The 13,667-nt window shown below is 44.4% G+C and overlaps 1 protein-coding gene across 3 annotated transcripts in view; it reads right to left on the bottom strand.

Annotated features, from left to right (window-relative positions):
• Positions 1-7,354, bottom strand: part of si:ch211-241e1.3 (laminin subunit alpha-3) — a 64,333-nt gene extending 56,979 nt beyond the window's left edge. For 2 of the 3 annotated variants that reach the window (XM_081695217.1, XM_081695218.1), the window contains exons 1-2: positions 6,943-7,354; positions 5,054-5,206 (exon numbers count right to left, since the gene is read on the bottom strand). In XM_081695217.1, the coding sequence (XP_081551343.1) occupies positions 5,054-5,206; positions 6,943-7,206 (417 nt within the window). In that variant the 5' untranslated portion in view covers positions 7,207-7,354. The remainder of the gene's footprint in view (positions 1-5,053; positions 5,207-6,942) is intronic. The other variant, XM_081695219.1, reaches the window with a different exon arrangement.
• Positions 7,355-13,667: the final 6,313 nt, after the last annotated feature.

Here is a 13,667-nt window from a genome sequence, read left to right as displayed (position 1 = left end):
CCCTCGCCGTCTTAAACCAGGCCTTCCTGTAATGTGGTAACACACCAGCATCCTCCATCAGGTCCCAACCCACCAAGAACATGGAAAGTCAAGTAGCCCTCCAGATAACTCCTGTTCCAAGCACTCCCTTCACCATGACATGGCAGGGGTCAGTCAAATTTAAAACATTTAGGCCAAAAATCAGCGACAAAGATCCTCAGCGCTCGACCTTAAGCATTCCTGATCCACGGCATCAAACATTCCTGAGCGTGACTATCATTCATCATAACGATCTCCTCACATCAACGCTGCTTCTCTCATGTACAGACGGTATCAAACTTTCGCGAGCTGGACTATCATTCAACTTAAACATTTTCTCATGCACTCACATCTGATTTTAACAGAAATAATGGATTGTAACAAGTTCTGTTTTTATTTGAGAAAATGTCATGACATTAAATTCATCTTTTTAAAAAAGTATTTCTAAGAGCTCTTTTTCATTGTACATGTCCGTGGTTGTTCCTTTTCAAATGTTTTGGTTTAAAAACATACACAAATAATATAATAAAGGACTTGAAATTTGAAATGTTTTTATATCTATTACTTATGCTATGTATTAGTATAAGTTTGCATTTTAAGTTCAAACTATAAAGAAAAACATAAACTTAAAAATTCATATTAAAAGTAAATAGTATTATTATTACAAATCACAATTAGTATGCCACAATATAACAGCCCTTTAACAAGGATTAAGTCTAGACCAAGTTTTTCTCAGCTCAGTCCTCAGGACCAATCAGATGATCCACACCTTCGCTCCCCAGCTCCCAGTACACCTGTAACAGGTGTTCAGTGTTCTTAAAGGTTTGGTTCACGTGTGCTTGGAGCACAGATGTGGACCGTCTGACCTAGACCAAGCTGGACCACAGATCTTCGTCTGAAGAAGTCAAACGCTGCACAGTTTAGTGAGTCCCCCTGCATTTCCACAGCACATTCATGTGCTGAAATTCAAGAGTTATTTTCATGTGTTGAATGAGAGAATGTAGAGGAAACCTGATACCCAAGTAACCACTGAACACGTGCCCTGCTCAGGGCTGAAGTGGGAGGCTATTTTAACCATCCGTATATGTGTGAGCTCAGGGAGAAAAAATGCCCCGCAGACGAACAATCGTCTGACGTTACTGCAGCCTGAGCGTCAGACAGTTGGAACTTATGGCTGGAGTCAGAAAGGCAGCCGAATGAGGTGCATGAACCCAATGAGAGCGGCATTAGTGCCTCTGGGAAAGGCAGGTGTGGGCTAGACGAGCAGGGAAACATAGCCTGCTTCTCTAGGAGCTTCCAATGAATAGAAAAGGCAACAGGCAATGAAAATGTTTGTTATAAACAATAGAGTAATTATGTATTTACTAGGAAATGCCTTTACTGAGCTGATATGAAGCTTTTCCTCTGGACGAATGCAAATGTGACTACGTGATTAAAACAATGGGAAAATGCATCATGTCACAAATGAGTCTTGGCCTTTCTCTTCCAATTCCCAAATGCATAATTTGATCAGATAACCCATGTCTGAACTGGTCACCGGAGTTCAGTGGGAATAGCAAGCACACACACTTCTACTGTGCTCATATATCAGTGCTTCTGCGCCAGTGGCAGTAATGTATGCGTCAATGCTTACATCATAGTCCTTTCTGTCGCCTGCCGATAGGCCCATGTCCCAGTGGGCGTTACTGGCAGCCTGGAAAAGGCTGCTGCTATTTGATGCTAGATCCCTAACAACTTTCCAGGCTACACTCTGAGTTCCCAGGCTGAGTACAGTGTGGATCCCAAGCTAAAGCCAGCTTGTTAGCAGGTACATACTGAATTCATGAAATCTCCAAATAAGTGGCTCATTGAGATGGTTTGAATTGATCAAAATCAGTACCACTGTAACTTACCATATACCATGCAAACTATCAGTAGAATCTTTTGATTTTCAGCACAAGACAACAATGTCAAGTATTTCATGCAATACACCAGCTGGAGATTCAGGGACACAGTAACACTGAGCACTGGTACAACACGATGAATGAGTGAAAGGTGAGGAAAAAAAACACCATCCTCTAATTGAGATACGAGTCTTATAATGCCTGTTGTGCAACCCCCTCATTCGACTGGAGTGATTCGGGGGAACACTGAGGCTGTCTGGAAGGTCATTTGGAACAGGATCGCCCATCTCTGCTCTTGCCAGGTTGAGGCCCAGCACAGTTTGTTTCCCCTGCTTTGGAGGGTGTGGTACTGCAGGAAAATCTCCCAACCCCACATAACACTGGCCCTCCAGGACTGGAGAAGGGAACCCCTGCCTACAAAGGAAAAAACAATCCTTCATTTAAGACGAGCTAGTTCCTTAAAGGAAAGATCTCATCTATTTTTCACCAGTATGCTCTTACCCAAATGGTATGCAACTGATAGAGACTTAACTCAGTCCCAGCCATTGCCTCAGTGGCAAAGCCCCCAGTGCTGGATTAATGTTTACAGTGCTGGATTAATTTTTACAGTGCTGGATTAACTCTTACAGTGGAAATGAATAAGGAAGGATTTCACTGGACTTCAGTCTCTTATTTGTCATAGACTGAGAATGAAGTAGGCCAAGACTTGGGGCAAAATTTGGCTTGAGACAGTTCCAATATGTTAATCATCTGAAAATGAGAATGCACAACTCAAGGGATACTCAAACACTCCACCACCGATTAGTCTCTGGACGAACCAACACATCTCACATTTTGAGGACATGAGAAACTTTCTTTTTTAATTGTGTTAGTATGTGGCCACGACGCCAGCAGCGGTAGACCCAGAGCGGCCCGCGCTGACCTGCAATAGGCCGCTGCAGTGCTTCATGGAGTCCTTCAGGAAACGCCCTGAACAATGCGCTGCTCAGAGCTCAGTGGGAGTGCTGACACACGGCCAGGAAACGCAGAGCCAAGCTTACCAGCCAGTAATGCCGCGTAATCAGGGACGGCCACGAGACGCAATTTAGTCTGGCAGAAGTGCTGAATTTCTTTGCCAGTGAGCAAAGAATGAGAAAAAGGGGAAAAAAGGTGTTTTTTGACATTGACATTGACATTGTCCCCAGCTTCTGTCTTAAAGGATGCTTTGTCATTTCTGCCAAATTCCAGTGTGGTTCACTCTGGCCAAGTATGAAGAAGGGTACAGACTGACACCCATCACGCCGATTGTTGGAGCAGTGTGAGTGCAGTGTACAGGAGCTCAGTGAGAGACTCCTGGCGGCACTCCTGCTGGGAAACGTGTAAAGGATGAGTCTGTATTTGGGTGATCTGAGGCGGGCAGGCCGGCCTGTGCCAGATCTGAACATGCAGGGCTCCACCTCGTCTCTCTGCGCAGAGACTCTCTGAGTCCCCATTTCTCTAGAAATAGATGCCGGCATGCACTTTTAACGACCCATATGCACAGAGACTATTTTTGCGAGCATGAGTTCGGCTGCCTGATAAGCACCTGATCTTTTAACAGGTGTGCGGCACGCTTCATGCCTGCCTCTGTGTGCTCGAATGTGTGTGAGCGTCTGTTTGTGTGTGTGTGTATGTGTGTGTGCAAAACAGAAAGCAGCACAAAGAAAATGCAAATGTCAGAGAAAGACAAAGAGCAAGAGACAGACATAAAGTACCAAAATAAGGAAAAGATTCAATAAGCTCTTTGCCGCGAGATGTGTTTTATAAGAACAGCATCAGTCATAAATAAAAGACCTATTTTTCACTGGAAGACAGCAGGAGGCACTGGTCATAAAACAGGTTAAGAATAAAATAAACCTCATCTTCACCACGCACAGAGTGACTCTGCCTCAGGGGCATTACAAAACATATCAGACACAAGCACCGTATATAGACACCCACATCATATACAGTAAAACTATCGCTCATTGCTTGAGTTCATCCTGTTATGACTCTTTTCCCATATCAGGGTCATTATGGCTGTTCTCCTTAGGGATCTCCAGTGTGGGGAAAAAAATATCCTGTTGTATTTTTACATGCCTTATTATCTGAAGGCACTAAAAGAAGTAGCATGTTAGTCCAGGCACTTCCCACAGTTGCCTGGGGCTGGAAGGAGCCACGGCCTACGCAGGAACGAGGCAGGGGCTTGGACTAACCCAGCGCTCTATAAAAAGAAGCTACTTATGGGGTTTCTGTTTGGTGCCAACCCCTGACCACAGACAAAACGCGTCTCACAACAGATCAGCACCCGCTTAATCTGGGGGATTAGCATCCCTTATCCTGGAATCCATCCTTCTGCTTTTTTTACTCTGGTTTGTTGCTGTTGACTGCATGTTTTCACAGCTCCATATGTGCCTGAATGAACAGATGCACATGTCAAAGCAGGAGCAGGAAGGCCAGCCAGCACCCATCAATCTCCAACATAACCAACTCCAGCACAGCAACCCAACAATCTCTAGACTAGAAACACGCTTGTGTTTATGTATTACTTTGTTTTAGACATTATATACCCAAAACATTTTAAATAACAATAATAATAATAATAATAATAAAACAATAATTATGCGATTATATTAAGGATCTTAAAACGATCTTTGTAGTCCCCAATCCTGCACAAAGGCCTCTTGCCTGTACATGCAAGGTTTATTTTTTAAACTCAATAATTTCATTAGGCGCAGACACTATAAAACTCCTTGTATGTGTACAGTTAGAGACTACTGCTGATTTGCTGACAGGCCCAATTTGTGTTAGCCAGTTCTAACTGTCCGTCACGGGTCAGTCCTGTGCACAGGTCTGCCGGTGGCTGGATATTTCACTGCTGTGTTTACAGACTGCGACTCAAATCTTATCTGGTCAGCAGAAACGGATAAACCGTGCAGATGGATGGGCTTCAGTCTAGAACTGTACAGTGCACCTGTAAAACAGGTACGCCTTATAAAGAAGCCAGCGGGTACAGGTGCAAGGTAGGTGTTTCCAATGGGTGGTGAGTGTATGTACTTTCCTCTGCCACGCTGCACACAAAGCAAAGGTGTCATTGTACTTAAACCGGCACTGACCATCAAGAGCAACAACCGGGCGACTCACGGCATACCTACCTGGCCCAAATCCAGGGTGACATTGACCTCGTTGTACGCCAGGCCCCTGGAGAGAGGTGGACTCTGCCACCAACGTTCGGTGCCGTCGATGGCGTGGGTCACGGGGTGGGCTTTGTCTGGGTTGTTAGCATTGCAGAGGTCACAGAACTGGCCCTGCGAAAACGGCACACAACTCTTAGGCCCTGCTTCCAACACTCCGCTTTACACTGCTGGCTGCACATGGACAAAAGGAGGAACATTCTCCGAGGAGGAGTCTTATCCAAGATCCATTTTTGCTTGGATTATCCTTTTAACGAACGAAGCTAGATGACCAGAGGGAACATACACTTTTCTTATTCTTCGTACTCAGACATGCTAATACAATGTAAAATCTTCTTTAGCTGTTACTGTTTTATCTGAGACTAGACTTTGGTTTAAACGGTCCCTTTCTGTATTCCTGTAATTGCAAAAGTGAAGAAGAACTCATGCATTTTTTTAGCTGAAATCAGAAGAAAACTCATTAACACAAACCATATTGACTTTCAACCACTTTGCTGTCTTTTGTGTGTTGGTCGGTTAATGTAGTGTCGTTCTTTATGTTTTAAATTTAGTTCGTCATTATGTTAATAAACAGTTCATCTGTGCGTCCTGCCTCACCTCCCAACGTCACACAGGTATTCCAGTGGCTCGTGTTTAGCAGAAGGATGAAATACACAGTGAGATGTAACTGCAAAGTAAAAGTTCACCGATGCCTAACCTACACCCTCTTGCTTATAGATACTGCAAATAGTAATTATTGTGATTTATGAAATGTGCTCAAGTATCCATATCCTGTGTCTGTGTGTGCAATTCAGCACGCAGCTGTCTTCTAGTTCAGGTTCAAAAAGATTTAAACACGAATTCATATCCAAAACTGCCACAGGTCGTTCGCCCCCCCGGGGGGCAGTCCCAGTCTCCTCTGGCACTCTGGAGTCTAGTGTCAAGCACTCTGGCGTTCAGGTGCATTTCGGGGGAAGTGATACAATAGAGATGTTTATGTGTTGATGAAATGAAGCAGGTAAACTCTGTCACTTGTCCAAACCTGAAGGCGCTGGGAAGCGCAAAAGACGCAGTAGTGAGGAAAACCAGCCCATAAACACAGTAGAAATGAACTAATCGGTTAATCGCGTGACATAACAGCCAACAGAAACACCATCACTGACCAGCACCACTGCAAGCTGGACTTTTGAATCCACAGCTGGTGATAGCAATGGTTTAATGACTAATTAGAATTATTTTTCAGTCTCTTACAGGAAATATCTAATGGTGGCCCAAGACTTTTGCACAGTACTGTATAAGTTAATCAAATACCTCCACCGGGCTGCAGGTCTCATTTTGGTGTTCATTCTCTTTGTGTGAAGTCACCACCAGCCAAACCTGACATCAAAAACAAGCCACGATGGCCTCGTGCACTGTGGTAATAAACGATCTTCAGCGCGCGCACTTATTTTTCATAACCAACTACTACAGATACAAGCAACTGCACAGCTAAATGAGGCTTGCATAGATCTAACCTATAGGCTTGAGGTAACTGCGTTATTGCGTAATCTGCATGTTAAAGCTGTAAGCAAAAGCAGAGTCTACAGGTCAAGTCCAAACCTCCACGTCGGACTCGCCCATGCAGGTGGATGTCTTCCAGTAGGGAGCGCGACATGACAGCGCACTGAACTTTACTTTCCTCAACCCCCTGGTTTAAGAGTTTCAGCGATGGACTACACCCTTCATTAAACGTTTCGAGTGTAAATGATCGATCTCTCGTATTACACTGCACGCACAAGGGCAGTTTGGTCAGTACCGGACCGTCTTTCCGTGTGTTGTGAAACTTCAGCAGTGTGGAGAGACTGCAGGTGTGGGTCCAGTAGTGCGCTGACCTGTATAGTCTGACTCGGTAGTCCGACAGCTGGTCCTCCGACAAGTTTACAGAAGAGGTCCGATCTCGGTGTTCCGCTTTGGTCCTCGCCGCATGTGGCACTCGCGGAGACCCGCGAGCCTTCGGCCAGGTTGAAGTACGGGGGGCTCAGATTAAATCTCGAAATGTCATTTGCAGAAAGCTGCGCGCTCAGTACAACACAAACGGGCAAACAGGCCAACACTAGCAGCGCCGTGGAGCGGAGCGCGCCCCGGCTCCGTGCCATTCTCCTTCTCCCGGTGTTTTACCTCGTGCACAAACTCCCGCATATCCGACCCATGGCAGCGGTCACGCGCTGAACGTTTTAAACACGGCACTCCTGTTTTAAGGCGAGAAGGTCTCGTGGAGTCTGACGCGCCTGTGTCGGGAGGTCTCGAGCGCCCACTGCTTACACCACTTCCTCTTTAGTGAGGGCGCGTGTGCCAGGACAGAGTTCATTACGGATGTAATAGAAAGCTGTGGAGAAAAGCGCGGGAGTCTTTATAAAGTTATGCAGAAGAGCACTTTTCGGAGTAGTTACAGAAGTAGGGTGCGGAATCTAGAAGTATTTGGTATGCGGTGTTTATTGTATTTTAAAGCAAATCTTAATTATAAGACTATTAACAATATATTTAGAACAATGCAGGGCACATAGACACGCACATGTCGTGTAGTAAGTTCGGGCAGAAAGTGGGTTGTTTTGTTTGTTTGTTTACTTGTTTGTTTTGCGTTTGACATCGTTATAATTACACACCTCACATACGCCAGCTTGTACCCATGGCACTTTGCCTGTGCTCATTAAAGAGGTCCAAACGTGTTGGTCAGGTCTGAGCAGTGAACCTGCTTTCACAGATAAGATGGTATTCTTAAAATATCTTTCCTTCTCCATATTTCCTCTTTCTGTCCTCTTTCTCGGGTTTGCCTTTCTTTACCTTTGTGTAATTCGCTTTTCATTTGGCATTCCAGCAGTTATTGGACATAGCACAGGAAAAGCGTCTGTCACACCCATTCTTATGCCTTTACACTGGCTTCCAATATCTTCCTGTAACCAGTACAAACCATTGCTCATGACCTTTAAGGTCCTCTATGGATGTTCTCCCTCCGCTCTCCCTGTACGTCCCATTCCCAATACCTCTCTACGTACACTTAGATCCTCTTACATGGAGTGCTTTCCTATCTCCAAGGTTGGGCTGTGCACCACGTCCAGCAGATCTTTAAGTGTCTTAGATCTTTAGAAATGTAACACATTATTGTGATTGCTGTTCTTGTTGTGTGTGTGTTTGTGTTTTATTAAAATCTCTAGTATTTTTGTAACAAAATAATTCTATCTTGTACTGCTTTGTTTAGTTATTTTTGGGTTTACAATTGCAGTGCATTGTTGACTGTTTACAAATTGCCAGTCAGTTGATTCTGGAGTATCTGATTTCATTTATTTATTCTGATTTTTCAGCCTTCCAGTGGAACACATAGACAGTGTTTTGTTGCTCTAGAGTCACATCTAGAGTTAGCTTTCGCATGTGTTGTGACGCAAAGCTAGTTCTCCCCCCATGCCTTTTACCAGCAACTATGTGGGGTGTCACAACACCAGAATAACAGATCTCGGGTATTTCCAGTATGACATGCAGTTAATAACATTTTGAGCACTGTTTTTAGGATTATCTTAACAATGCTTTGGTCCCCCTGTATTAAGAGACTGTTTCCTCATTGGTCCTTTCTCAGAATTAAAAGAGAAAAACTACTTTCCAAGTTATTTAGAAATCAATTTAAATCAAAGTCTCCTGCAGATTGAGGCCACTGTGTTAGTGCTGCAACCCCTATTCCAGAACTCCACCTAATATCTACACATTACCCCTACTTCTGAACTCCACCTTATATCTACACATTACCCCTACTTCTGAACTCCACCTTATATCTACACATTACCCCTACTTCTGAACTCCACCTTATATCTACACATTACCCCTACTTCTGAACTCCACCTTATATCTGACCACAGTTATATTAGGCTATCCCCTAGGCTTACTATATTATTTGTGAAATTCATTATTAGTGTTTATTATATTTAACTGATTAGTATTTTCTAAAGTATCTAGTGGAGTTTAAAGAAATAAAACCTACTCAAAATAAGGTAAAAGGAGAGTAAACCATACTACAGCATAAAGTTTTATTGTATGGTAGTGGATCAAGTACTACTTTAAACAATCTCCTTTTCTGCTCCAGTGGTCATAACTCTGCTGTGCTTTTGGAGAGATTTGACTGGAAACAGGGAAACACTAAACAAAAAAAAAACCTGATTAAATGTTGGTACTTCGCTGACATCTGCTGGAGAACACCAGCAAATGACAAACTGTAAAACTCTAGCTCCTCTGCTTAAAACTAACTACTGCCCAAGCTACGGGCACCCAAGCCCGTGGAAGAAGGAGCTATCTGAATATTTCTTGTAAGAAAGCAAAGCGCTCACAGAGACTGATATGAGCCACATGACTTTCCAGTGATTAGATGATGACGCGTTCCCACCTCAGCAGGACTGCAGTCACCCAGTTCTGATCATACATGCAACAGCACTGCGCTCATAAGCTCTGGGAAACCGGACGGAACACCGTCCACGATAACGTCATCAAACACACAGAAAACAAAAACTGCTTTGCAGAGAGCGTCTTGCTTCTGTAAGTGATCGTGTCAAAGTTTCCCGGTTAAGACCAGACTCTTAATGAGGTTAAAACAGGTGTTCCACTGGGACTGGGACTAGGACAGCGAGATGCCATCAGTGTGGTAAGAGTCAAAGAGTCAAGAGAAGCGGGTGGTCTCAAACGCCCCCCACACACTCGGAAAACAAGGTGTGATTTTCCTGCTAGCTAGGTGATTTACCTTGACAGACACTGGAACCTATGGACCGGATAAACACTGAGGCCCTCGAACATAGGAACCAATTACGGATGCAGAATGAATGCTATGAGAGCTTTCAGAAAACACACATAAGAGTATGGGGGCATGTGGGTGGGAAGAAACAGAGAAAATCAATGCACTGCCAAGGCAGACGAAGTGCATCTCAGTTCTTTTGCACACAGCCCTCTAATGTGGAATTGATTCGCTTAGCTCCGAATGTGCCGAAAACGACTCGCATTTAACGCATCTCAGCGTGCGAGGGGATAAGAGGTGCGCACAGGGGGCGCGTGCTCCCCGGGACGCGCGTTTACGTAAGACGCGCTTTCGGCTTGCACCTGATCAGGAGTAGCCGAGAGCAGAGAGTCTGTTGCCAGGTAACAAAGCAAAAGAAAAATACTAAAACCACTCTCATCAACGCTGAGGTGAGATGCAGTCAGGAATGACATAAGCGTCCTTCGGTGCGGCAATCAAGGCTCGGAGGCCTTATGGGCTATCCTGGTGACTTCCGTCAGAATCGGTATTTCTGAAGAAAAAAAAAACAAAGAAATAACACTCTGTCAGGAGGAAATCTTCCTCTGCGGCATCCTATAATCAGTGCCACTCAACTCCTCTATTCACTGGACGTCAGATACAATCATATATTTCTTTCCTATAGCTGCCTCTTTGTTGTGCGATTAACGAGCCTCTTCATCAAGGCCGATCGCGTCCTGGGCCGCTGGCCGTTAGGTGTTTAGTTCACCCTTCACCAGGGCTGGGCCCCGCGAAGCGCGGTCACGGCGCCGCCGAGAACGCGGCCTCGGCTCGGCTCGGCTCGGCTCGGTTCGGTTCGACTCTGCTCCCCGCATCCGGCCAGCCCGGAGGCCCCGAGACGGCGCGCGGGAGCAAAACCTGCCCTCAGGACGCAACAGGCTTCCTGTGGGAGAGCGCGCGCCATTGTGCAGCAACTCTTTTGCAGAAATTCGAGTGGGTTCGGTTGCCATGGAAACAACTGTTGAGATCGAAATGTTTGTTAAAAAAAACAAAAAAAAAAACCGAAATGAACAAAAATGGTTAGAATAACATCTTTTGGCTTTAGCGGAGACAGGGGAGGGGCTGTTATATAATGGTGTGCATCCATGACCCAGCTTGGAGGGGACTGAGGAACAAGAGGCTCTGAGATCAGATCTACCAAAGTCTATATTAGGTCCAACTGACACGGCACTGAACGACCTTTAATCATCTCCGGTGCAGGTCTCTGTGAGACCTCCGGCAGACAGGAACACTGGTCTGAGGCACTGGTCTGCTGTAGATACACACCAAATATCATCCATGAAGCACCACCCGGCGGTCCCTAAAGGGCGTATTTCAAATGTTTTATTCAGTAACATTAAAGTGAATTTCTATATTGGAAATAATGCAGATATGGCAGACATTATAATTTCTCTGTTGCCAAATAGGAACATTAAGCCTCATAACTGTGCTGTGATTTTAGAGCTCAGAAAGCATCCCAAGGTCCTAATTGATAAGTAAGTATCATTTCATGCAGCATCTAACCTGCTAGCCTTTGGTAGGCCATTTCCTAAAGCTGCTTTTTGATAGTGTGGCCAATAGGCAAAAGAAAGAGTGATTGTAATGAGGCCTATTGCTCATTTATCGACCCCATTTACCCCATCACCACCATCACCACCGTGAAAAGGTCCTGCAGTCTGTATGAGTGTCACATGGTAGGCAGTCTTTTATGCCAGTAGTGTACAGATACACCTGCATGGTGAGTATTACAACTAACAGCACGATGGCAGAGCTGTGGGGAGGTGGGGTACGCTGACCGTCTCTTTCCCCGGTACGTTTACTGAGCCTTTACTAAATACTGAGACAGGGGAAATGAATCTTTCTCATGCCAACATTAGATTGAAAAAAAATTATCACTTGTTTTTCCAGAGATGTGTTGTTTGGGGGTGGCCATAAGTAGCTTCTTCCCATCTGTGCTTCAGGAAGCTATGCGGAAAGATTTATGCACAAACAATCAGCATTTTTCAAAGGTTGCTATAAACATCCTTCGAATGCACGACGAGAGTCACGAGCTGTCGGTGTCTTTGCAGCTGCTCCAGAACGGTCGTCTCCCTGGACAGCCCAGCCGGGCCGTTTCCGAAGCCAAAAGCTACGGTGGTTGTCTTTATCTGGGTTATTCCATATGCCACGGGCACACCCACCAGACGGTAAAGGATCCGTGAGCCGGCTCAGACGGTCATACGCCACATAGAGGCTGTTAATCGTGCAGGTAGCTTCATCAGTCATTTCTTCAACTCACTGCTGCTCACCAAATTGGTGTTGGAAGTGTAACGTGCAGTCAGCTTTGTTTGAAAGTGGTCATTGGTTTGCTGCTCCTGAGGAACAAAGAACATAGTAGTTCTTGAGATTTCTGATTGGCTGAGGGAAAACAGACTCAATGAAATTATCCTTTTTATCTAAACAATGTTATTGGTATCAATTCTGTATTATACAATTCACAACTACTAGAGTCAATCAAATTATCTTCTGCATCTTAACAACACTGTTGTGTTTTTAATTCTTGTCGTTAAAATGGTACGTTACTCTCGGTAAGCTTGGAGATGTTTAGCACTGTTTTGCTAATTTTGGGGTAGAGGCCAAAATGAAGAAGTCCAAGATGATATTTGCATATTCAGTTTAAATAGAAAAGACCAAGGAATAAATAGATCGATTTGGGAAATCTCTTAAAGCAGTATCCAGGAAGCTGTTTTTATTTAAAGAGTTTTATCTTTACGTAGATGAATATTCTTATTACCAGTTTTTTCTCCTTTTTTAGATGAGCAGAGTTGCAGGGCCACCTCCCCCCTCTGTGCCTTCTCTCCTAAAGGGGAGCAGTCTTAAGAACTATTTCATGATCTATTTTTTGACATATTATATTTGCACAGTGACCTGGATAGGAAATATTCATGAAACTGTCATCATGAATGGTGGCGGTGATGCTCTGGAATTCAGTCCAATCTGTCACTATGCCTCTGTGTTGCATGCAGGTGACTGACTTACACACGGTGCAGGAGGAATTTATATATCCTCAAAAAAAGAGAAATAAATTAAATCTGAATCAAAGTTACCGGGGGGTAGTGAGGTAGTGAGGACCAAAGTACAGCCGGTTATGAGGCTCTCGTTACCCCGACTAGTAATCGCCATGACCACAAACCTGACGCTCAGAGGTTGAACCCACAGGGCTCAACACTGGCAACCAGGAGCTCATTCTGAGATGGAAGATGCTTTTCATTTAATCACTGGTGTCTGGCGACAACAGAAATATGGGAGGAGCCAGTGTCTAAAATAAAGCCAGAGCCAATCCAAATTCAGAAAAATGAAACTGCTCACTTCCTATAGACTGTGTACATAGGCAAGCCAATGCAAGATGTTAACTTATCCAAAAACTATCAAATGCCAAACCAAATACTACAAAAATAATAAGTAAAATATGTATGACATAAATATAGAACATTAGACAATAGAACCATTATTGGTTATCTGAAGTTTGGGTATCACAAATTCAATGTATTTGCAATAGGTTCCATTTAATTGGTAATTTATTACTGAATAGTTATTTGCTAGCTTGATCTTGGTCTCCTTTGTTTATTTACAGCTCACTTCTTTAATTAAAGCTGAAATAATGCTGTAATAACATGAAAGAACTGAGCATCGCGTGACCATTTCTAAGCATTGTTTTGTTAATGGAAGCTTCTCCGTCACTGGCCTGCGCCTCGTGCCATGCCAGGTGCGCGGCCCTTTTGGTTCTTCTGGCTGCGTCTGTGTTCGAGCGTGCGAAACTGCAGCCGCCCAGCC

Source organism: Electrophorus electricus, chromosome 13 (genome assembly GCF_041902795.1).
Source record: "Electrophorus electricus isolate QZ-2024a chromosome 13, ASM4190279v1, whole genome shotgun sequence".
In the NCBI taxonomy this organism is placed as follows: domain Eukaryota; kingdom Metazoa; phylum Chordata; class Actinopteri; order Gymnotiformes; family Gymnotidae; genus Electrophorus; species Electrophorus electricus.
This window is presented reverse-complemented; position numbering and strand designations above follow the sequence as displayed.